Raw genomic sequence first — 26,844 nt, 5'->3', positions numbered from 1 at the left:
TGCTAGGAAGAAGAATATGATAGCATTCTCAAGAATGATGCTCGATACTTTTAAGGCAAGAATGTCATTCAAAGTCAAGCTAAATCCTTATAGAAATTTAGATTGCTACAAGGCAATATCAATTTAAAGGTGTATGCACAACAGGAAAGAATAGTTAGGTGAGACCTTTGCTCTCGTAACCCAAATGAAGGCCATCTAATTGATACTCTTTCGTGTGACAGTATCGGACAATTCACTATGGTTCATTGGATTGAAATTATGCTTGGAGTTCATACACACACACACGCACGCACGCACTATAGGCTCATGTGGGGAGTAAACTCTATTTGGTCCATGTGTTTGCTTGGAGCATTTAGATCTGCTCAAGGTGATTGCTTAGGAGGCTCCTTTATGACTAAAACTTTGCCACGATACGAAAGAAACAAATGAGAGCTCAAAAGACACTATTTACTTGCTTGCATCACCCTATTCGCATCTTCACCCTATTCACAATTAATTAATTAGCTACGCTCCCCCTCTATCTCAATTAACCTATGCCTTTGTCTCAATTAGCCTCCCTCTCTCTCAATTTCACTTGCCCACCCCCTCTATCGCTGATCCGCCTCGCCTCCCTGCTCCCCTCATTGTGCTCAGCACTCTCCTCCTTCCCCTTCCTCCCCTCCCTCTCCCCTACGCCCAACCCTCTCCTCCCTCCCTCTCCCTCCCCTCCCTCTCCTCTCCCTCCTGTCCCTCCCTTGCCTCTCCCATGTGCTCAGTCCTTCCTCTCCCTCCCCTCCTACCCTCCCCTCCTGTTCCTCCTTCTGGGGAGGCTTTCACAACCTCCCTTCTGGACACTAAGAGCTTCTCTAAGAAGCTAGTAAACTTCTCTCGAATATTCTGCCAATTCATGCGAAGCCTTACCTTCGATTACATTAAAATTTTCACTCCCCCCTCCCCCTCACGGCACGAATTAATCAATTGCCTAGTTTTCTAGCTAGGGGGCCCTATGTACTTGCTTTGATGGAGTAGCAAGCCCCCTAGTGTAATTAGTGTGGGGCACCTTTCATGTTAGGGTGGCAAAAGGAGAGGCAATGAGTGATAGGGGTAGGGTGAAGTGTGGATGGGTCCAAAGGAAAGATTGGGTGAATAATGAAAGGAAGGTGATGGAGAGATTGGAGAGGGGTGTGAGGAGGAGAGGGGGGTCTAGAAATACTATCCTATAATATACAATACAAAAGGAAGAGAATGTAAAGGCCACGGCAAAACGTGGAAGTCTCGAAAGAGCTGAGACTGAAAAAGTTGACGAGTCTTCGTGCCAGCCAACCATGAATCAAACAAACGAACAGGTGAAAGTAACAATAACATACTTGGCATAATGCCATAGATCCAACACTTCTTGCCACAGATTTTCAGCACAAAGAACTCGCCCGCCGCTGCAGATTGAAACACGTCTCTTCCTCTCTCTCATCACCGTATGAATCACGCTCCTTTGCTTCGAATTTCGACCCCTTCCGCGACAGAACGAAAGTGATATTCCGTCGTTTGATCAAATCAAGACAATTGTGTCCTTGAATTCATCGCAACGAACGTGGTTTTTCGTAGTCAATCCAATCAAGGCAATCGACGTAGTTTTTGCAGCGATGGTTTTACAACTTTACGCTTGCAAATTGCAATTAGCTACTCAAAAACAGCCGGGACCTACAATCGGATGATTCGCGCAATGTAAATGCCAGCAACGTGACGCCGTCATGTTAGCCAGCAGCGACGAAACCAACGTGATGACGCGACTTTTTTTTTTTTTTTTAATGGGCGTTGTGATGAAGCGACTGTTACACTTCCGCACAAACAAGAACAGCTCTGCTGGCTCTGCTGAAATTTAAACCAAAGCGTTACATTGCCGTCGCCTCGCGCCTCAAGACGGTTCGTTCTTTTCAGATTTTTCAGCCACCATCGACGACAAAAGAAAGCGCTAGACAAGTAAAGTGGCAACAACTGTATAATCTTTACCATCATCGCACATAACAAAAACGTTTACACCCTGAAATTGCAAGCACATTTAGCTGCGATACCAAAGCTTTACATGGCCGTCTTCGCCTTTCATCTTTGAGGAATATCTGCCTGTTTCAAGCATTCCATCCGCTACTCAAAGCTAAGTATCTCTTTGAGGGTGATCTGGTCATACATATTGGTGACCTGTCTTGTTTTCTCTCTAGTTATGGTGTCCAAAGAATATCAGAGAGGGAAAAAAAAAAGAATAACCCGCCAAGTTTCCTCACATCGCGAAATAAAGTAGCAACGTTTGAGCAGCTAGTGAGGGAAGTTTGAAACGAAGCTGCTGAGCGACAGTTGCCGGGGACGCAACATTGTATAGCAGCATAAGAGGATGCTGTTGCTGCGAGGGAAGATGAGCAAACAGCAACGGAACTGGAGGAACAGAAGAAGCGTTCGCAGAGCTACAGCGAATCGATGAGACGACAACCCCAAGAAAATTATTCGCTGTCATTGCATCAAAGGAAGATCTGAGTATTGATGCTGCTCTTGCGATGGAGCAGATTGAGCTCGTCAGGAAAGTCGAGTGGCCTGTCTGTTTCGTTCCTCACTCTCTTCACCCTGCTGCTTGCCAAGTTCCTGTGCTGAAAGCCATAGATTTGCAGCACCTGATTGTCTGCAAAGTTGAATGCGCGCTCCATTTGCTTCATGCAAGCTGCCGACCTGTAGTCCCCTTCCTTCTTGCAAGGCTTGCACCCCACGAAATGAGTCACAAACGGCCATCGATCGTCGCCAAGCCCCGGATGATACTTATCCATCATCTCCTCGTATTTGTCGACCAAAATCAGCCAGTAGCCGTGGAGATAGTACGAGCTCTCCAAGAAGACTTTGTCTGCCCATTTCTGCTTCTCCTGGACGAGCAAATACACCAGAGCCGACTGATCATCTGCTTCAAAATCAGGCCTCCCAGACAGAGCGCTTGTCAAGAGCTTGCCGGCTTCCTCTCTGATCTTGCCGACAGGTCCCATGGGAGCCCAGGCATCCAAAATGTCAAGCGACCACTGGCAATTTCTGATCAAGAAGCTCCCCGTGTTGAGGCCGATCCAATTTTTCTGGTTGTACACCATCTCATCCCAGCCGTGGAGAATCATATTGTAACTCTTGTACTTCTCCATGGGCAGCTCGAACACCATGTCTGTGAACATGGCGTCGCTGTCCATCCACCAGAACCATTCCACCTCGGGATGGGTCAGCATCATCTTGCGCAGAAGGGGGAGCTTGGCCCAAAACCCAGCCATCTCCGCGTCAAGATGGGCCAAGTTGTAGAAGATCTCGATGCCGTGTAGCCGGCAGTAATCGAGCTTGTTCTTGATGGACTTGAGAAGGTAGTGGTCGCCGACAGGATTCTCACAGGCAGTGGGCTGAGACCCAGTCACGAGCAGAATGCGCGGCTTTCCATTGGGCTTGGAGGCAAGCTCCGGATGCTTCTGCAGCCAATTCCTCCTCTGCTCGTCCCAATCTGAGATCTTCGGCCCCAAGCTGTATGGCTTGCTTCCATCAAACGTCTCATACTCCTCCTCCTCGACGACCTGCACAGGCTTGGGTCTCTCCTCGACGACCTCGGCGAGCACACGGCTGGCCTGCTTGCGGTGCTGCTGGACGCGGACCAACTGGTGTCGGATCTCTTCGAGGTCCTGGGCAGGGGTGCCAAACTTGCCGGCACCGATGGTACCACGGAGGACGAGGATGGTGAGGAAGCCACAAAGGATGGTGATTTTGAAGTTGTTGAGGGAGCGATGGAGCTGGCGGGAGCGGAAGGAGGAGACATATTTGGAGGGGGAGAGGGAGGAAGGGAGGCGCATTGTGAAGAGGAAAGGAAGCAAGGAAGATTGATCGACGAGGTGGCGAGGGAGGAGAACGATACAGATACGACTGAGAAAGAAGCAACACGATGAAGATATTGAAGAAGAAGAGCAAGAGGAGCAGAGCAGAAGAACGAAGGAAGATGGAGATGCTGATACTGAGAAACAAGCAAAGGCAACAGAGAACGACGAATCAACAGAGCAGAAAAGGAAGCTCAATGTAGAAGTTGAAGAAGAAAACAAAAGAACCAAAGTAGAGCCTTGGTTTTGGCTGCCTTTGGATGCTCTTCACAAACTTGGCTTTATAGGCTTTCCAAGCCGGCCTCTTTCTTTGTTTCTTCCCTTTGCTCTTCTATTGCTGGCCGACTCATTTCCCTTGCCTTGCCGGCTCCCACTCCAATTTTTACTAAGCGTGTTTCTTTCCACTCTAAAGTCTTTTCCTAAGCGTGTCCACTTTAAGGTTTCTATACATGGAGCTTTCCACTCCTTTCGCATCATAAAATAATCTCATCACATCCATTCCGTCGTCTTTGTTTTCACCCGGCTTGAAGAGGTCACTCCCACTGCGTGAACCACCCGAAGACAGGAATGTTTGAGGGCCCCATCTCATGTGGATCCCATCAAATGGGTGGAAGCTGCTGCATTGTCCCAGTCTTGTGTGAGAAATACGTCAAGCCCGAACACCATTTCCTAGCCCAAGCACCCAAACATGTGTGGATCAGTTTCCCAAAATAGGCTACCCATACAAAAAATTGGTTACACACTTGTTTCATGCCCAAAATTGTAAGCACCCACATGGATGATGCTCATTAGAGCACAAAAACTCACTTTCTTTTTTCGAGCATAGTTGCCTGCCCAAACAATGTGCACCAACCACACGTCCAACCACCATGCGCCTACTGCCATTGATGTTGCTTGCTGTTGTTTTCTAACTCCAACATAGACCTCATTTTACATGCCAAGATCCTGCGCTGGGTTGGGTAAACTAGTGTGTAAAGAATACAAGCACTAGTGCCCAAACTCCACATTTGTTGCTTGCTATCAACGCAATTCTATGAGCGGGCAATGAGTGTGTAAACAACCTAAGAAGTTTTACCTTCATGGTTTTGGTAGATTGGTTGCAACACTCTTTGGTAATGGCTCTCCTATTTTGTGTTTAAATGGTGGTATAGTAGAGCAATTTGATCTACGTAGATCAACTAGGAGGCAAGGGTGTCTTTTGGCACTCCTCCTATTTGCCTTTGGCAATATACTCTTGATTGATCTCATTAAAAAGGGATTGGAGAATCGCAAAATTAAAGGTCTTGTGCTGCTATAAGGTAACTAATTCAGTTCACAATTTTTTGCAGATGATTTTCTTGCATTAGCCCTAAGGAACAAGAGAATATCATGCAATCATTTGAGGTCCCGAAAGACTTCTCTTGAGTTCTTGGTTCATTGTGCAATTGGAGCAAGACTTTGCTATTCGTGTTGCCTCAAGAAAAGGTGTGTAGTTGAAGTCCCTTGAAGTCACGTGGGGGGGGAGAGGGTCTCTTATCAAGTACCAAGATGCTTCATTGGGGTTGTGTTTAACCTTGAAGCATAGATTTGAATGGTTTACGGATAAACTAAAAGAGAAACTCCATGGGTGGCAGTGTGCTGCTCTTGGATGAAATGCCCAAGAGCATGGAATGCCCAAGTACTAGTGATTCAACATGTGTTAATAGTATGCAAATGTCTATAAGACCCCGATCTAGGGTTCCAAGAAGGCCCATTGGGCTAAGATACAATGACTTCTTAGGAGATTTCTGTGGGTTGAAGATAATGGGAAGAGATTCATTACATTGCATGGGATGCTATGAAGGTTTCTAATGCTAAGGATGGATTGGGAATACCATATGTGGGAGTTAAGAATGGGGTGCTTTTATGAAAATGGATGCCTAAAGTGCTGCTAGTCCAGCGCCTTTGATTGAATGCTTGAAGTTGTTTAGAGGGGAAGGGGTGCAGAGTTGGGATGTGGAGGGAGTTGGATTGATGCGTTGGAATTTTTTCATAGTTTCCCTTGAAAATTAATGGTTCTAAGGTTAGGTGGAACAGATGAGCAAGCTTAAGGGGGGATGCTAGCCTGTGAGAAAATTTGTGGTGGAGTGTTTGAGTTTAGCAAAGTTGGATTTGCCTTGTGCTTGGAATCCCCAGAAGAAGGGGATTTAGAATGCCAAGCTAGTAGATTGGGAACTGGTGGAAACATTGAACTTTAGATATCATCTAATCGCTAAAAAAAAGAAAGGTTTTGTGTTTGACCATATTCCTAAAAATTGGCCATCTAATTACATCATTTCTAATTCATGGAGAGGGAATTAATGGACGATGGGGTATTGAGTAAGGCCTCTTCCAAAGCAATTTACAGGAAGCTTTTTTTGAAGTAGAATTTAAGATGGGGTTGAATGGTGGTGAGATAAATTAGTGAATGTTTGGAAGGCTTGTCAAGTCGGTAAAACCAAGTTTATTTTGTGGAAAATATGCATAATTGGTTGCTAGTGAGAGGGCATCTGGCTAAATGGCTTGATGCGAGTCCTTTGTGCCCCCAATGTGGGCCTATTGTGGTGACTTTGAGGCATCTCTTCTAGATTTTGCCCATAATTCGAGAATTGAGGCATGTGGCAAGGCTCAAAAAGGGTCGTGAGAAGTTCGGGTTTGATGATGACTTTTGCTTGTGTTTCTATCCATAGAAGAGGTTAGTTTTCCTTGGGTTAATAACCCTTGATTTGCTTCTACTTCAAGGCATAAGCCTCGAGTTGTTTACCCATAATCAATTGGCCAATTTTTGGACTAGTTTTCATAATATAAGCTAGCATTACTTTTTCAAAAAAGGTTTTAACCTATAACTTTGCAAGTGAGAAACCTAGAACTTTCCATCTTGTAGGTTTTCCCTAAAACTTTTGAAGCATAAAGGCCAACCGTATAACTAAAACATGAAAAGTTTTTGAAATTACAAAAATAAATTCATCATACAGACTTGAAAGCAGTTTCATTGTACATCGTTTGTCGATTTCCAGTAACACTGCTCCCACTCCTTTCTTTTAGCATCAAATTTTACATTATGGTCAAGAATGATTTGCATCATCCTTCCCACATATCTCACTTAGGATTTCCCCATACCCTTGTTGATTTATTAAATATCTCCATTTATCTCAACCATAGCTCCCCCTTCATTACCACAAAATTGATTGGAGTTACCCCCAAACATGTCATGGGAAATTTATTTTACAATGATGCTTTGCAAACTTCCAGGGTAATTATCATGAAGATGCCATCAGTATAGTTTGCTACAGCTCACTATGATAACTTGAAGATGCACTAAAGCTAGGATTTCTATTGATATCATGATCAAGAATAAGGCATTCATCCTTCAAGACCATGGCCTCAAAAATGTAATTATATACTAAGAGAAAAAAGATTGGGCATAGCAGCAAAGCTTTTGTAATTGAACTCAAATTCATATTGGCCATTTCCTTTAGCTCACCTCTCATAGCCAATGCACAACTCCATCAACTAGCTTAGTCATCAATACAATCACCTCTACTCCCACCCTAATAAAATCTTGCAGTGAGCTCAAATTAAGAAACACTTGCTACAATTTCACCTCACATTTAAAATGTCAACTAAGATTTTGGGTAACTTAGTGTAAAACCTAATAACCCCTTCATGGGTTTTGAACTACACGTTAACTTCAAGCGTCGTCTTTATTTTAATTGCTTGGGAAAAACATTTTTCACTAGCACCCAACCACACCTACCCCCTTTCTTATGACTTCTCGACAAGTTTTCCATAGTTTGGCACTCGTAGCAACTTGTTCACATGCCACTCTATGGCCACTCAATGCACGTTCATCATTGGCTCCTACAATCTCAAGGATTATTGGTACTCCATCTATTTCTGGCTGCAACTCATTTTGCCCTTTGCCTTGGCCTTCGCTTCACCCTTTGCTTTATTGTACCTTCACTTTGGGGTTCCATTATCCTCGGTTCTTGTTGAAAACATGTTCTCATGATCCTTGCTTGTTCCATTTGTCATATGTTGCTTGGTCTTTTCAACCCATCTTGGAATAGGGGTTGAGGCTTAGTTCTCTAATACTAGGACACTTCATTTCAAATTGGGCCTTTATGCAAAGACTAGGTCTCTCTCTATCTGGGCTTCATCATATTGACTATGATGTCTAAAAAGAGCATGCGATTCTTGGCCAATACTACCCTCTTTTTAGCCTTCTATATATTGTGTTTTATTGCTCTTGTCGAGCTCTATTCTGTGATCATGGGCATTTTGAGAGAGATAGGGGGCAATATCTCTTGTTTGCACTTATGTGTCCCCCATTTATGAAGCACCTAGCAATGTTTGAGCTTTTACCTGAGTCATAATTGGTCGACGTGGTAGTGTCTAGACCATGTTCTCGTTTTCATCTTATTAAGTAAGGTTATTGGCCATCTCCATCTCTACCTTCCTCTACTTTTTCCTATGTCAACTCTCTTTGGCTTTGTTTATGGTGATTGGGTGCTCTTGGTTAACTTGCTTGGCTCGAGCTTTAAGCCTCAATTTCTCCTCCATAAGTAAAGCACAGAACTCCTCAAATGACAATGGTTAGCACGTTGTTCATGGCCTCTACTTGACCATTTTTTCTCAGATAGTAAGTGGTAGAGTTCTTATGATCTATTAGATACTCCTTCATCATGATTTATACTGTCAAATTAATGAATCGAATCCCTTGATTTGACATGAACCTAGACAGGATATACATAAAAGACCTTGTTGTGCTTTGGAAAATGTTGTCCCTTAAAGCCTTTTCTTCAGTCCATCACTTGCCACCACAATGTACTTGTTCTCGTCTTGGATGCATGGGGACTTTGAATGGTCCAATGAAATCCACCATGTAGTATTTTCTTGACTATGGCTTTGGTTGAGAATGGCATCCCACAACTCTTGATGAGATTCAGTCATTGCCTCATCTTTTCATGTGAAGAAACACCCTTTCATGTGAAAGGACATTATCCTTGGAGGATCATATCCCCACCTATCCTATAAATATGTCCTATAATCAATGTGTAAAGGGACATTTGTTGATGGAGCTTCAAGGAATGTTGCTATGGAGGGACATTGGATGATTTCCTCATAGTTGTCTTTGTTCCATTAAGATCGATTTTTACTTTTAATGCATTTTCAATTGTTAGAAATGTTAGCAAATCAAGTAACATCTTTCATTAAAGGCAAATTAAGGGAAAAAAACTGAACAAAGGTTTATGACTTAACTATCTTTAGCTCCTATATTCATGAAGACAAATTTGGCAACTTTCCTTAGATATTGATGTTAAATGTTGGTGTTCTAAGTTGTACAAGATAATTGTGCAACAAAATATCCATCTTAAAGAATTGACAATCATCTTAAAGAATCAACAAACCCAGTTTCATAGAGTAAAAACTAAATGCCTAATCATGAAAGAGATACACTTTTGAAAACGTTTAATGGTAAAATGTGAGTATGAATACTAATAGTAAACCTTCAATTACTTGAGGCATATATTAAAGGTCATTACACCATCAATATTATAAGACAATCAAAGAGAGCTCATTTTCAAATTTCAAATTACTTAGTTTCTACCATGTTGATTCAATCTCATGGCTATGCAATTGATGTAAGCCTAAATAAAGATGTTTTGAATGACATTTAATCTGATTATAAAACACTCATGAACACATGATTGAAACTAATTCTTCATTTCAAATTTCATATAATAAATTATGAATTAGAAGGTTTGATAGATAAATTCCCAAAAGATTTGTCTTTGGGATTTCTTTTATGACACTCTTTCAAATAAAGGGTGATTTAAAGTAAGGATGAATAACAATTAGTCTCTCAAAAGATTTGTCTTAGGATTTCTTTTATGACACTCCCATGAATTGCCTATGCACTCAACTATATACCAATAGTAGTCCCATAAGTTATCACACAAGATTCACTTCCCCACCAGTTTGTTTCCCCAAAAAACTATAGCGTCCTATTTGATTGATAGAAGCACTAGGATTCAAATCATTTTCCACACTAGACCCAATGTAGAGGGTAGGCCAAAGACATCACCAAACAAGCATCTTCTAAATGAGTCCTTGAATTTCAAGTCATGCACCAGTCCTAACTCATCTAATAGCATAACCAATAACCCACCAAACAACAGATAGGGAAAAATTTTAGCCGTAAACTAGTAGAACACAAAAACTTGACTAATGTAAACATTTGGCTCAAGACTTCTTGGATTGGAAACACATGAAAGAGAAGCCTCCAAAGGGAAATCAACGACTATAAAGGGTGGGTTACTACTCAATTTTATATATCTCCTACTCAACTAAGTTGAATATAAGTTGCTTCCTACAGAATCACAATGTTTGTCAACCCAACATTTCATCCTCGTTTCATCAAGCACAAAAAGAATAAATTAAAAGAGTGCCTTATCTAAAAAGGACAGTTGAAATTGCTTACTCATCTCTTCAAAAGAAGATAATTTGGTCTTTTTAAGAACAAATAGTATTCTTGAGGCAGAATCGAGTGTCAAGTGCCTGCTGAGTGTCATGGATAGATTATGTTGGGCCTTAGTTCATAATGTGGTCTCCCTAAAACCTTTGTAATTAGAACCAACCTGGCCCCCCGTCGGACTGGTTTAGAGATTCACGTAAACCTTGTCTCTTAAGAGGTCAAGTTATTAGATATTTAGGGGCCCCATTGGGCTTAGGTCTCTCAGTCAAGCAAAGGTTTAATTTGTTCGTGGATAAGATTAAAGGAAAGTTAAAGGCTTAGAATGGCCTCTAATTGAGCTAGAATGCAAGGGTCTTAATTATTCAACATATCTTGTTAGCGACTATGGCATTTCTCTAAATCAAATTGGGATGAGTTCGAAAGGCATCTCCGTTCATTTCTTTGGATTGAGTTTGCATGAAAGAGAAAGCTTCATCATATCCAGTGGGATCCACTTAAATCCCTAAAGCGATGCCAAGAGGGTGGACTGGTGTGTAGAGTAGTTGGCTGAGCGGATGCCCCTGAACTGAGGGGGAAAGGACATTTTGTAGGTTGTCCTAAATCGTCTTCTGGAAAGGTGGCCCACAAATACAGTGCCTTCACCACAATGGCAAGATGACAGTCGGGAAAATGCACCTCAGAAAAATCTCCACTAGGATAATGTACCATAAGATATTGTAGGAAGTCTCAACTCAATGGCCAACCTAAATAAAAAATGGGGGTGGAGAAAGGCTAGGCCTGGTGGGCTAAAAGGATGAAGACCATCTAGAAGAGTTGTGTTGTAGGGAAGGCAAGACTTTTGCTTTGGAAGGTTGTTCATAAATGCTTGCTAGTTCGAGGTAAGATCTCAAAACACCTCCCAGTCTCTCCTATTTGCCATCTATTGAACAAGCATTAGAATTCATGAATCATTTGATGTGGCATTGCCCTATCACACGTGAAGTGTGGTCCAAAGTAGAGAGAGCCATTCATGGATCATTCTAGGAAGGATGGTGAGGGTAAGGTGACGATGATGGCAATGCAGGTCAAGGCCCTCTTCCAAGATTTTGGTTGGATCCTATCTCCCAAAACCCCAATGGTCAACAAAAACCTCTTATTGATTGGCAGCCACATTAATCCATAAATTCTCTTATTGCTTGTAGTGTTGGTGGAGGGCGTGTGGCCCATTTTGTACTTGGTTCTTTTGGGGCCTAACCAGTCCCCTAATATGTTCGACACTTTTTTTTTTCAAAGAACAAAATAGTATTCCACTTTTTTTTTAATAAACCAAAATCCTGTCTTAAGAGGGTTGGTCACACCCACAAAAAAGACTTGATTTACAAAAATTGGTCGTAAGAAAAGAGGGTGAAACCCACAGCCTATGCTATAAAGCAACCTAGACCCTCAGATGGGCCACAAAAAGCATTAAGTTCCTACTGATCACTGGATCCTTAGAGGTCCCAACATACCTTTCACCTAAATCAAGACGGCGACCTCATTGTCGGATATTACTTCACCCTTGAACACCACAATGTTTCTCACATGCCACACTTCCATCATCATTGCAACACGTATATAAGGCGAGCATGCAATAACAGCCGATGGTAATCTTGCAGCTTCACCTAGTAGAACTAGTCTCCACTTGGAGCCTAGATAGAATCTGGCCATCAAGCCCAACTCACAAATCGAGCGTTCTACCTTCCTCCACACTTCACATATGGTCTGGTAGTGCCATAAAAGATGTCTTATTTCCATTGCCCTATTACACATTGGGCAAATTGAAGAAACTAGGAGATGCTTGGCCAACCTGGCGCAGACTGAGATCCATTGATGAAGAACCTTCCATAAGAGAAACCAAGCCTTTCGAGACACATAGCTCGTTCAGATGGTATTAAGGCATGGGTGCCACCAAGCCTCGCCTCTTCTCAAAGACCATTTTTTGTTCAGGTCCTAAAACAAAGGGGTTTCCTGTAGTAGATGGCGATAGACACATCTTGACATGATTTTCATGAGTTGGGTTTTCCCTAGAATCCATTGATCCTCCCTTAATGACTCAGCAGGGAAAAATAGTATTTTCGCTTTGAATGCCCAAATTATGCAACTTCTTGGCCCTATAATATGAGGTAATATAGATCACTGATTTTTCCAAAATGGCATCTACCATTAATCTGCCCTTTCCAAATAATTTAGCAAAGTCTAGAAAATAAAACTCTTGCAATCTATACAATAAGCCCTTAGCTCCACTAAGATTATTTAGAGTAGTTTTCTCAAAATTCCAATCAAATTTTTGTTTTGGATAGGATACTAACCAAATTTGGTCTTTCTCCCCAGCGAACTAGAACCATAGAAAGTTTTTCTAACCTACAAAGACCCAAAACGATTATAGACCCCAACAACCAACTACATAAAGGCATCAATAATCTCTTTATTGTTGCAATAACAATGTGGAGTCTTTTGTAAAGGGCTAAAGGCCTATTTCTTCTCCAAAAGGCATTGTAAGCCTAGAACAAAACCCCATTTCTAAGCATCTTTCACTAACTTGATCAAAGGCTAAGTCACAAGGGAAAAAGACAAGGGTGTGAGAAGGCATCCATACCTAGTTGACTGATAAACATAATTCAATGGGATTTATAGAGTTATTCAACTTGTTATTTGGAAAACATTAATATTTGGCTGACCTACCCCATCTATAAGAACACTTATAATTTTGTATAGAGAAAGTAATAATTTAAAAAGGCCTCTTCATATAAACTTTCATTCTTTATTTTGAAGCATGCACTTAAGAGATTTTGAGATTTCTATAAGTAGCACATTTTTCTGATTAAATTTTAGGAAATGGTGCTCTATGTGTGCGAATTTTTAAGAGGTATAATAAGAACACATAAAACAATGGAGGTGGAAATCTATCAGTATTAATACATTATTCAGTCTTCTTTTTAGACATTTTCAAGGCTTAATAATGGGTTCATACATTACGATGATCATTTCCCTATTTAAGAACCTTGTTTAAGAATCCCTAGTTTCACCACCAAACCATGCTTTGATTGCGCATTTCGACAAGTTGAATATTGCTCCTCTTTTTTTATCAATGTCCTTAGAATTCATAACTTTTTTGTTGGTTCATGATCATCACAATTTCTCAACTGCAAGTTGGCACTTGAAAACTTTAAATTGCAAGCCAGCATATGACAGCTCCGAATTGCAAACTGGCACATGACAACTAATCAAGTTCATATGAAATATATAATGTATATACTTGATGTGTATAATAGCATATGGGATCAACGTATTTATTATTTTATAATTTGCATGGTTGTCACAAATTGTATATTTTTATATTTAAACCCTTACAAGTATTTCTTTTCTTATATGCGAAGTCAACAAGTATGGTATTGAGGTTTAAAATTTTTATGGAGACCTTGTAAATAGTATGTATGATACACATCCTCCTAGACATTAGTCGTCCAAAATATAGTCATGGGTGAGATTTACGAAAAAGGTCAAACTTAAGAATGATTGGTATTGCAAAGGGGTGGAATATTTCAATGGAGGGTGAAAAACGTCTAGATATAAGGTTGCCTTAGATAAATAGGGCAAGCCGTGTATTCATCAATGAGAATCATTATGAAGTGATTTTGAATACATTTGCATTATTCTCAAGTGTGGTGATTAAAAGGGGGTATTAACTTGGAATCTGAAATAGAGTGAGACTAAAAAGGTCACTCTAGACGCTATGGGGAAAATAGGAGGGGAGGGGAAGTCATGTAAAAGATGTCCTCAAGAAGTAAACCTTCATAACTGTAAGTCCATTTATCGAGTGGATGCTTTTTAATAAGATTACTTCTAATTCTAAGCTAAGAATTTGACTAAAGTGCTAACTCACTTTGTTGGAAGATGCACCATAGAAAGGTGTAAAACAACTCCTTTGTAACCTTTCAACCTCATTTACAAATCAATAATATTTTCACCTCAAGCTGTAACTTGTTGTGCATTCTTTTGATTCAAATTTAAAAGTCAAGGGTCTTGTACAAATTTATGGTGGGGTAACATTGTGGGCGAGCAAGAGTTGTTTATTAGGGCCCTTTAGCACACCAAAAATGTAATTAAAAAAAGGGAACAAAAATAAAAAACTTTGTCCTGTATGAGATCTCGATCCAAGAGTTTGGGGTCACAACATGTGCAAACGTGAGTATGATGTGAGGCACTAACAGATGACAGGCTTGCGCGATCTCAGGAAACACGGTTTGGGGATGGTGAAGGCTACGGAGGTGGGAAAGTGTTGGGGGAGAGAGAGAGAGAGAGAGAGAGAGAGAAAGATCAGGAAACACGGTTTGGGGATGGTGAAGGCTATTGAGGTGGGAGAGAGAGAGAGAGAGAGAGAGAGAGAGAGTATAGGAATTTCATTTTAAGACGCCAAGTTCTATATACTAATACGAAGTAGAGGCTAGGGGGTTTGGGTGGCGGGAGTTAGGATTGGAACGTGGGTTGAAATTCAACGCGGGTTTGATTTTGGGGGGTTGGGACCCAAGGTGATTAGCAGAGTCCAGCTAAGAAGGTGACGGGTCACGCGCAAATGACTATACACAGCCGCGTTTTTGGCGAGACTCTCGAAACTAGTTACTGAAGAGCATCGGGCTTGGCGTTATCGGCCAACTGCCCTGACAGCTGACTATCTCTCGATTTCTACACCCACAGAAATTTTAGCAGAACAAAACTGGCGGTCCTCGATCCCGAGATTCTTCCCCGTGTGACTGCGAAACAGTTTACTTAGTACTGTATGCCCTTTGCCGCGGCCGCTAATTTAGCGGCAGCCGCCAAATTAGCAGCATTCCTGGCGCGCACTTTCACAAGGGCCCCCCCTTCACGTTTCACCATCGTGCTTGCCACGCACATGCCGGCCTTCCACGTGTCCTCCTCCCGACAGCTGTTGTCCAATCCTCCTGCACGTTGGATCCCCCTCCCTTTCCATTTCCCCCTCTTGCTTTCTTTTTTTGTCCAAGAAATAGCCCCCACACCTCAACTACCCTTATATTCTGACTTTATGCTAACACTTTTCATGTTCTTTGTTCTTTGTCTTCTTGATCACGGTGGAATATTTGGCTATTCCTCACACCTTTATGCTTGCACATGCACCCCCTCCATGGAAGGCAGCAAGCTAAGGTAGTTGATTCTTTGCCCTCATGCCCATCATTAAACCTCGATTCCAAGATGGCCCTTTCACACTCCACCTTGTCCCTACCCTATTTATGTTCCCTATGACATTCAATATCCACATCCGTTGTCAATTACCTAAGGAGGATGACCACAAAAAGAGTCATGTGCATGTTATTAAGCTAAGCAAAGAAAAGGGGAGGTAATCAAGGGGTGGATGGGGGCTAGGAGAGGTAATCATTTGAAACAAGCATGGGACTAGGGTGAATGAGACTTGCTTCAATGGCACCATGTTGACATTTGTCCCTAAACTCTCTCTTTCCTCCTTTATATTAAGGTTGCTACCCATTGAATGTTGGATCACATTGATGGAGCTAGTCTTAGTTTGTACCTCTGCACATATGTTTTGGTGAAAATAAATGATGTAGCCACCCTTTAGTGAAGGCTCTAAGCATTGAGCTATGTGAGCCATATGGTCCAGTTAAGGCTTTTCAAGCATTGGTTTGATTGAGCCATGTGCAAGGTGACGTAGGGGCCAATTAATGGAATAAAATGAAGGATGCCATTTGTCCCCATTATGTTTGGGTGCTCATGTTAAGGGCCTATGTAAGCCCTTACAATGCCCTTTCTCAAGGAGCTCGCACTTTGAGGATGTAGGAGCATAACATGTGGTAAGCTATTGAGACACATATCCTTTTTCATGGAGCCCTTTTCCTTACGACTTGTATCTTGCAAAAATCCTCCAAAGAAATCACAAAGAATATAGCATCACCACCCTCACTTTATGCAAACTCTATTATTGAATATACCTACTTTACAATTTTATACAAGAAATACCCTAGTTGGGATGACTATGATGTTCACATAAAGTCATGCCCATCATTGAGAACTCGAGATTTGCAACAATATCACACCCCACCTTATGTTCAAGGTCCTCTATTGCATGCTCTCAATGTTGAATAATTGCCATTGTGGCTGTCATTATAGTTTACTTGCACAAACTTGTGCAGGCATGCGCATATGCGTGCATATGTGTGTGCACATGTGCATGCATATGTATGCCATGTGTGTGAGCATGTGTGCATGCATCCATGCGTGTGCATCTACCATATATATGTGTGTCCGTGCATGCACCGTAATGTATGTCACATTTCATGCATGTGTGCATGTGAATCTGCATGTGCATGTGCATGTGCATGTGCGTATGTGTGTACGTGTGCGTGTGTGTGTGTGTGCGTGTGTGTGCATGTGTGTGTGTGTGTGCGCATGTGCATGCGCACGTGCGCACGTGTACAGGTGTGTGTGTGTGTGCACGCATGCGCGTGTGCGTGCATGCATGTGTGTGTCTGTGTGCGTGTGTGTGCACATGCATGCTTTCGTTCACTTTCAAATTGCAATATATGCTGGATAGCACATTTTACCAAGAATGGATAGCAATTTCATATAGTATTGTTTTGAAGTTCATTTCTTAGAAGCAATAAAGATGTCGATAAAGAAGAAACCATAATTTCAAAGTCATGGTAGGGCAAATTTTGATAATGAACTTTTGTCCTCTCGAGAACATACAAGAGATGAGCAATTTGTAGATGCTTCATAAAATTAAAAAAGGTAGATTTTTATCTTAAGAGATTGCCTTTGGTTTAGTTTTGAAGAAAAGCACACTCTCAATATATAAGTATCAACTTATATCATGGGTTTCTATTGAAAAAGTATCTACCCTCAACCATATTTATACTGTAAGGTGAAAAGTATGATCGAAAGCTCCTCAATGTTCCTTGACAAGATCATCTTAGATGCCTATCTTTTGCTGTTATGTAAGTGTTACCCAAAAGGAACAGTTTTATAGTTGTAGCTAATCTTTTGTTTTGATTAGATTCTACATACGCATTTTTATTTCATTTCTTGTAATATCCAAACACTTGAATCATGTCATTTATAGCTATGTCTTGTCAATCTATTTTGCATTATCGCTATTCATATTTATAGAATGCCTGTCCATAGTTTTATTTTGTTCTTTTAATATCCAAACACTTGAATCATTTTGTCTCCAGCTTGTCTTGTCAATCTATTTTCCATTATAGCTATAGTAATATTTATAGAATGGCACTCCCTTAAATAAGCATCTTATATTTGTATTAAATGTTTTAGATGCCAAAGAAGGTCATAAAAAATGTTTAAGAATGTCCTATGGCAACACTACTTGCACCTACTTTGTCTTCTCCTATATAATCACCAATGCTATGCCTTCTATTGTTCAAGTTTTGATGGCACACATTGAGCATCATTAACTTCAACATCCATTACTACCTTCCTATACAAGTAATATCCACAATTTCAAGAACTTCCTAATTTTTTGCTGGCGCACACACATCGCTATTCCATAATCATAAACTCTTTAAGTCTCATTCCAAGTCTCACAGTATCATCCTACACCATTTTGAAGATGAATTTTTTCAATGATATTGTTCTCGTTAAGTGATAGATATAATATAATATGATGTGGGTTGTAGGAAGAGAAAAGGGTGAAGTCAAAGAGTGCTCCATCTCAATGGATGAGTCACCACATGAGATGGCCAGGATTGACCAGTGCCACATGGGATGGAGCTCTCAATCCTACACAAGAGAGGTCAACTCATGCATTGGCCTCACATCAACAAGCCTCTAAGTCCATCCTTTCCCTCCTCCATCTTGAACTCTTAGCTCCATCTCACCCTTAAGAGGCCCCCTTCTCCCTTTTTGAACTTCCACCCCACCAACTTGCTCACTTCCACCTTCCCTAATCTCTCATTCACTTCCACCATGGAGCTCTACCCTATTCTTGGATCCTCCTCTTCCATCCTCACACCCCTCCCTCTCCCTCTTCCATTTGGCTTGGGGATGGCTGGTTTCCCTTTGTAATTGGATGAGAGTGCCAAACTCAAGTCCAACTCTTATGAGATGGTATCCACCATGGGTCATATGTATGCATTTAACTCCATGAGTGTGCAATATTTTGGGTTGATTCTCTCTTTCCTAGAAATTTAGTTGGAGAGAAGGAAGTTATGGTGTGGTTGTGGTTATTTTAGGTTTCTATCCTTGTGTACATAGGGATGCTTATGGGAACATGATGTAGTCATGAGTCTAGATTCATATGACTAATTTTGGTATCGAATGGTTTTGGTATGGTGACAGTTCCGTAACATAAGTCTTACATGGATTTGAATTATTGTGAGGCTACCAATGAGCAAGACTCCTCGAAGCTTAAGTTTCTAAGAATGCATGTATTTTTCTTTATTTCAACTAACAAGGGCCACAAGTACTTCCCATTCATATTGACATTTTGATTACCATCCAGTGCACTTTGTGTTGTGATATATTGTAGAGTATCATTCCCCCCTGTACTTTTTAAAGTTTCTTTTAAAAAGTTGAGATCACCCTCCCTTTGTGCATGTCCTATAGATGAGGGGCCGAGAGCCCCTCGTTTTGTGTTTTTTGAGTCATAAATTCTTTTGTGAAAGGGACCAAAACCCCTCTTTTGGGTGGAGTTTCTTTTCTTTCTTTGAGTATAGGAAGGCCTGAAATGCCCCACTTTGTTTTGGGTCTTTTCACACAAAAAAAGGCATAAACTTCCCCCCCCCACACGCCTCTCTCTCTCTCTCTCTCTCTCTCTCTCTCTCTCTCTCTCTCTCTCTCTCTCTCTCTCTCACACACACACACACACACACACACACAATCATGCTTAGCCACTTCTCCCTCGTCCCATCTTAACTACCCTTCTGTTGGCTCTTTCCCACAGCTTCTGCAGAGGAAGAACAGGGTATTCTCAATATCTAGGGTTCTGAGGCTTTTTGTCACCTACAGATATATCAGTGTCGTTGTTTGTGGTATAAGTGTAGCTTAGGACCTCGGGTCGTATAACGGTGAGAGTCGTAGGCTTAAGCATGGTAAGCAAACATAGTGCATGCATGTGTGAAAGGGATGTGCATCATCATGATTGGGCATTGGGGGGTGTAGGGTTTAGGAAGAGTTTGAGGGGTAGAGGGAGGTTCCAAGGTTTAGAAGGAGTTACAAGGTTTAGAAGGAGTTCCAAGGTTCAAAAGGAGCATCCAAGGTTCAGGGTAGAGTATATGGCGGAGAACTCTTCTCCCTCGTAGATCATGGAGGTCAAGGGTTGAGGGACTAAGGGTTTAGGGAGCATAGGAGTGGGAGAGGAAGAAGGTGCAAGAGCAGAAGGGAGGAGGAGAGGGTGGAGAAGGGAGGAGGACGAGGGAGGAGAAGGCAGGAGGAGAGGGAGGAGAGCGAGGAGAAGGGAGGAGGTGAGGGTGGAGAAGGGAGGAGGAGGGGGGAGGAGAAGGGAGGAGGAGGAGGGAGGAGAAGGGAGGACGAGGAGGGAGGACGAGGAGGAGGAGGGAGGAGGAGAAGGAGAGGATGGGTTGCAAGGTTGGAGGCGAGGGGAGGAGGAGTTGCAAGGTTGGAGGAGAGGGGAGCAGGAGTTGCAAGGTTAGGACATGCTTTTGGATGTGGAGTGCAAGAAAGCATGGACACTTGGAGACAATTGCTTGGAATACCAGAGTAGAACTCAACACAATGCCCCAAAGAGTGTGGGCTTCATTCCATTATGGGGTATTTATACAAGTTGGAGAGCTTTTCTCTCTGCATGTAGGAATTGTAAGACATTCTCTCTCTACATGTACAACTTGCATCTAGAAGTTGCATGTAGGAGTTGCAAGTTGCATGTAGAACTCGCATGTAGAACATGCATGTAGGGATCACATGTAGGAGTTGCATGTAGAACATGCATGTAGGACTTGCATGTAGAAGTTGCATGTAGAACATGCATGTAGGAGTTGCATGTAGGACTTGCATGTAGAACATGCATGTAGGAATTGTATGTAGATTTTACATCATGTAGAACATGCAAGTTGGATTCCTAAGAGAGATTTATTCCTAGCCTTATGCAAGTACAAGCGGATCTTTGCTGCTACTCTACACACACATTCCGTGCTACCTAAGTCCATGTTGGCATAGAAACAACACCTTCCCTTCTCTTCTTCACCTGCCCTCCTTTCACCTACCTAAGTCCATGTTGGCATAGAGATCACACCTTCCCTTCTCTTCTTCACCCGCCCTCCTTTCTCATCTCCCTTTCCCCCACCCCCTTCTTCCCCCTCCTTTATCTTATCCACTCTTGGCCCCTCTTGTCATCCAATTCCCCCTCTTCTCTATACTCTTTCCCCCCTCCCCCTTCGTGTTGCTCCCCCTATTGTCACCTTGCCACTACATCCTGCTTTCATCCACTCCCTTGCCATCCCCTTGTATTGGTTGTCCTCCCTTCCCTTTATTTCACTCCTTCCCTCAATTTCCCTATTCACTCTTCCATCTTCCTCTATCACATTCTCTAGTTGCAACCTCTCCACTTTTCATTTCGCACCCCCAATTGCATATGCTACCACATTGCACATCTACCTATATTTCTTAGTTCTTTACAAAATAGCTAGTGTTAGGAGGAAAGAGTACGGTAAATATTGTACATTTTTTTTGGGTATGTAACATTGGTAGTATCTTTAAGATTCAACAAAGAATACTTTAACCTTTCAATTTTTGCAAAATAAGTCTATATTGTTTCAGATCAAGCAGGGAAACATGAGCCAAATACGGTATATTGGTTCATATCTACAAATTATGCACGGACATCTAATTTGGTATTTGAGGATCAAGGGGAGGCGGAGTGGAGTACACATGAGATGACTAATTCTGAACCACATTTTATTGCAATGAAATCAAACTATATACATATCATATACATGTTCACCCCTTAAGCTTAGGTTTGGGGTTAAGACTTTTCCATATGCCCATCCCTAGGGTGCAATTTACAACATTCCCAACACCCCATCTAAATTGCACTAAATAAGTAGAGGTTGCTTGTACAAAATCTTTTTGGATTTTTGGTGTACATGATAGCAACCAAAACTAAAAAAAGAAATTTGAAAATATTAGAGCTTTCATGATACTTGAACGTTTTCTTTTCAAGGACAATTCAATGTCAAATTCATCATCATCATCCTCATCACTTGATTTTTCATATTTTTCATCTGCAACATATATTGATGGCTTACATTGTGCATTGGTATAGCGCTCAATATCGTTGAAATGCTTTTCCTTGCTTACCAATACACAGGCAATTAAGCCATCCATAGATCCAGTGACAAATATATCTGTAGTTTCAAAATTAAGGCAACCGAAGTGTATTTTATATTGTCCGCATGTCTTATTTAAGGCATTCTTCAAACATGATACATGATCCATGGTCAAGAAAACCACAAGAAGGAATTGCACTGGGGGAGAAGCGATTGTTATCAAGCTTTTCAACAAACACTCAAAGCGATCCTCATTCCAATTTCTACTTCTGCTTGGTCCATACATTACATCCAAAAAGGCAACCCCTATTGCCATTGGCTCTTGGTACACATTATGTATAAATTCCATTCCCTCCATGTTTGAACCAACTGTGTAGAACCTCCAAGGCCGGGTGGAATTCGGTCCATGACTTGCACCTTCACTTTGTCCCATAATCCACCTCAGATACCCCTTTGCAGCATCAGGCAATGGTGGAGTTTCCTTGCCCTGTTGAAGCTTCACTTTTAACCATGAGTCAGAGCAACCACGAATCCGATGATACAATTCTGGAGTAATTTTAAAATGTAATCTGCACTCATCCCAATTTTTTAACATTAAAGAAGGCCGTTCTGCGGATATAAACATATAAAGTTCTTCTTATAGTGCAGCATCTCTCTTGATCTGCATAGCTCGTCCTTCAATATCAAGAATCATGGCATCAGTCTTTGTTTTAGCTATGACTACTCTACCTTCTTTAATGTCATTTTGAATTTGACCAATTTGATCATCACTTAATCCACGCAGGCATCTAAACATTGAGACAGTGGGTTGCCTACGGCATTTTCCATCTTGTGAATATTTGCCTACAATGTAATCCTCAAGGATGGAGATCCAACCATCATAAATGGCATCGCTTGTGATTATCATATGTACATCCTTCGTGGCAAAGCTATTGCCCAATGTTACCTTGCCAGTGTCAATGAAAGCCTGCAAAATATATGAATCCATTAGAATGCAATAATTACGAAAACCGACTTGTAAAAAATGATTCATAATTAAAATGTGTACTTACATCCCAATTTTCACGATCTGGATGTCCTTTTGCAAGCCCTTGTTGTGCTTTCTTGGGTCTGTTAAAGAGAATCCATTGTCCCCTCACCTGCTTAAGTATATCAATGTATGGAGATTTTCTCAAGATATTTTGAGACTCCAGGTTTGCCATCTTTGATATCTCCACACAAAAGCGTGCGGGACACTTCACTACAATCCTCGCCTGGCAGGTGCGGTAGTAGTTCTTTCTTTGGGCCGTGCTGTTATCATCATTAGATGTGAATATTTTAGCAGCATATATTGAATGTTGTCCAGATAGTATCCAGTAGTGGCACTTGGTTAAATCCTTTTTATCTACCCTTTCCAGGGGCTGCTTTGTTTCAGGATTGAAAGGCATTAAATCCGCTACAGCAGCAGGAGGCCTAGAGTTATAACCGAAGTCTGCAGCAAGCTTCTCCACATGCTCTTTGTTCAACCCTCTATATACATAGCTTGGAGGAGCTTTTTGACATCTTGTAACTGGAATTGAAAATGTTGCATGCAACCCGAATGGGTAGTATTTTTCATATTCCACCAAGCCTGATGGTTTCTTTTGCCCTTTTTTTCCTATGACCTTTCCACTTCGCTCCAATTCACTACCACTGCTTCTTTCCACAACTGCTAGCATACCCTCTGGAGGTGTTCCTTCTTGTGGTACATCAACTATAGTTAGCTTTCCTTTCTTTGCCCCTTCTCCGCTACCACCCGGTGCTTGAACCACAATCGATTTTCCTTTCTTTGTTCCTTCCCCACTATCTTCCCCACTCTTACGCTTCTTTAATGTTGCTGAAACTTTGCGATATGATTCAATGATTGTTGTCACTGTGTCAATTTCATTTCCATCAATTGATTCAACACTTATCCAGCCTCTTGAGTGCATGTTGTCATCTACATTAGACTTCATACGAGATGCTTCATAATCGCTGGGATCTAAGAGAAACTTCTTATTTTGATTTATAATGATCAACAATCCAATATCTCCCTCTTTTCCAACCACATCTTCAGTGATTTGATGTACCGATCCAACACAAGTGTATGCACTTTTATTAGGTAACAAAACAAATAAGTGAACTCGTGTCAACTGTGCTCCCTCAATACTATATATGTCAAAGTACCAAGGTATGCTTTTTTCTGCAAATCCACTTACAACTTTCTCAACCTTCTTCACATTTGTGTCTTTCCTGTAAAAAAACCCAAGCAATATACAAACTATCATCTTTATAATCTTTAATGTTAGACAAAACACATTATCGATAAACATATCTGAAATAGAATCTAGAATTGACACTAGACATAGTAGTAGATTTGGAAAGCACTAGATTCTAGGGAGATTTGGCCGCACTAGGGAGATTTGGCCGTGCGGCCAAATCTTATGGGCTTCTTTTAAAGCACTGGAAGGGGAGGTTTGGATGTGTGGCCAAATCATATGGGCTTCTTTCAAAGCACCAAAGTTTGGGGAGATTTGGCCTTGTGTCCGGATCTTGTGGGCTTCTTTCAAAGCACTAGGGTCTGAAGAGATTTGGCTGTGCAACCAAATCTTGCTAGCTTCTTTCAAATCAGTCAAATCTTTCTAGCTTCTTTTAAATCACTTGGGTTTAGGGAGATTTGGCCGTGTGGCCAAATCTTGCTAGCTTCTTTCTAATCATGAGGGTCTATGGAGATTTGGTCGTGCGGCCAAATCTTTTCAAAGCACCAGGGTTTGGGGAGATTTGTGTGCGGTCAAATCTTGCTAGCTTCTTTCCAATGACAAGGGTCTATGGAGATTTGGCCATGCAGCAAATTCTTTTCAAAGCACCAGGTTTAGGGAGATTTGGCCGTGCGGCCAATTCTTTTCAAAGCACCAGGTTTAGGGAGATTTGGCCGTGCAGCCAAATCTTTTCAAAGCACCAAGTTTAGGGAGATTTGGCCGTGTGGCCAAATCTTGCTAGCTTCTTTCTAATCACGAGGGTCTATGGAGATTTGGCCGTGCAGCCAAATCTTTTCAAAGCACCAGGGTTTGGTGAGATTTATGTGTGGTCAAATCTTGCTAGCTTCTTTCTAATCATAAGGGTCTATGGAGATTTGGCCGTGCGGCCAATTCTTTTCAAAGCATAGGTTTAGGAATATTTGGCCATGCAGCCAAATCTTTTTAAAGCACCAGGTTTGGGGAGATTTGGCCGTGTAGCCAAATTTTTTCAAAGCACCAAGTTTTCAAAGCACTAAGGTTTGGGGAGATTTGGCTACGATGCGAAATCTTTCTAGCTTTTTATAAGTCACAAGGGTTTAGGGAGATTTGACTGTGCGACTAGCTTCTTTCTCATCACAAGGGTCTTGGGAGATTGGCCGAGCAGCCGAATCTTTTCAAAGCAGAACGATTTGGGGAGATTTGGTTGTGATGCCAAATCTTTCTAGCTTCTTTTAAATCACCGGGGTCTAAAGAGATTTGGCCATGCGGCCAAATCTTGCTAGCTTCTTTCTAATCATGAGGGTCTAGGGAGATTTGGCCATGCGGCCAAATCTTGCTATCTTCTTTCTAATCACGAGTGTCGAGGAAGATTTGGTTGTATGGCTAAATCTTTTCAAAGCAGCAAGGTTTAGGAAGATTTAGTTGTGATGCCAAATCTTTATAGCTTCTTTGAAATCACCAAGGTCTAGGGAGATTTGGCCATACGGCCAAATCTTGTATGTTTTGAAAGAAGCCAGAAGATTTGGCCGCATGGCCAAATCTCCCCATTTAAAATTTAAAATTCAAATTTCAAATCTAAAGAATTCAAAATCTTAGATTCAAAATTTAAAATTCAAAATTCAAAATTCAAAATTCAAAATTCAAAATTCAAAATCTTAGATACAGAATTCAAATTTCAAATTTAAAGATCTGAAAGTCAAATCATATATTAAAGACCCTACTTTCAAATCACACTTCGAGATTCCTACTTTTACAAGAGTCTTTCTTTCAAATTGTGGTGTTTTGAAATGGAGAACATGCATGAATTAGGTACACTTTCGATTTCTTTCGTTTTCTTACTTGGATGATTGAGTAGCCATTGTTGTTTGTGAGCTTGTGCTGTTTGGATTTCGTGAAGATGAGATCTCGTTTGGAAAGAGCTTGTACTGTTTGGATTTCGTGAAGATGAGATCTCGTTTGGAAGGAAACCTGCCACTGAAGGCAAGAGCAGGCCAAAACTGTCCAGAGGAAGAAGAAACAGCACGGAGGAAAGGTCGAAACTATGCGGAGGAAGAGGAAATAGGTCGAAATAGTGCCCCGCAAGAAGAAGCAGGCCGAAAATAGCATCGTGGGGGGAAGGAGTAGCGTCGCAGGCATGGTGGAGGGAAGGAGCAGCGCCGCGTAGGGGAGGAAGGAGCAGTGTGGTGGAGGAGGGAAGGAGGAGTGTCGCGGAGGGGCTGCAAGAAGAAGCAGCGTGAAGGAGTGTCGCGGGGCAGCATCGCAGGAAGCAGCAGCGCAGAGCAACGTCGCGGAGGGGCCGTGGGAGGGAATGAAGAGCGCCGCGAGGGGAGAGGTAGTGGGACCATGAAGGAGCATCACAAGAAGCCGCAGAGCAGCGCGGTGGAAGGAGCAATTCCCCCCAAAAAAGCATGTTTTGGGGGGAAGGAGCAATCCACCCAAAAGCATGAAGAGAAAAAAAAAAAAAAGACCTCTTTCTAATCCAACTATTGTGTGTGGAATCTATGGAGAGTTGAATTGGTAATGGAAGTTTAAAACCTACATAGTTAAGTACACATTGTTAGGAACAAATTGGGATGGGGAGCCTCTCGGGACCTCTCATTTTGACATAGTTTTGAACTTTTTTGCTTGCAATTAGCTAAGCAAGGGGGGAGGAGTGTTTTCCAAGAACTACCCCATCTAAGACGTTGTCCTAAAGCTCTCAAACCACCCTACGTACACATTGGAGATCTAGGAAGGGAGAGAACAAGGTGAGCCTAGCACTTGATCCCCCATGAAGACAAATTTACTTTTTATGCTTGGTTTAAAAGGTTTGTTTAGCTTTGCCTTTTAAAGTTTTGGTTTTTTAATAGTTTTAGATTTTCTAGTTTGCTTTTAAAGTAATAGTATGATTTTAAAGTGTAATAGCATGAATCATGAAAAGCATGTACGATTTTTTTGAAAGTAGGATCTCTAGATTTGAATTTCAAAATTTGAAACTTGAAACTTGAAATTTGAATTTT

General features: G+C 41.6%; 1 protein-coding gene across 1 annotated transcript; it reads right to left on the bottom strand.

Moving 5' to 3' along the window:
- Positions 1-1,884: 1,884 nt before the first annotated feature.
- On the bottom strand, positions 1,885-4,091 carry LOC147879672 (xyloglucan 6-xylosyltransferase 1-like). The gene has a single exon (XM_087371588.1). It carries the CDS (start codon positions 3,828-3,830, stop codon positions 2,487-2,489), a length of 1,344 nt encoding a protein of 447 aa, XP_087227714.1. The 5' UTR covers positions 3,831-4,091; the 3' UTR covers positions 1,885-2,486.
- Between the last annotated feature and the right edge of the window lie 22,753 nt (positions 4,092-26,844).

The sequence above is a fragment of the Dipteris shenzhenensis genome, chromosome 33 (genome assembly GCF_047967505.1).
Source record: "Dipteris shenzhenensis isolate YYH24624 ecotype China chromosome 33, Dip_SZ_1.0, whole genome shotgun sequence".
Classification (NCBI taxonomy): Eukaryota; Viridiplantae; Streptophyta; class Polypodiopsida; order Gleicheniales; family Dipteridaceae; genus Dipteris; species Dipteris shenzhenensis.
The sequence above is the reverse complement of the archived record's forward strand: the minus strand, read 5'-3'. Positions and strand labels throughout refer to the sequence as shown.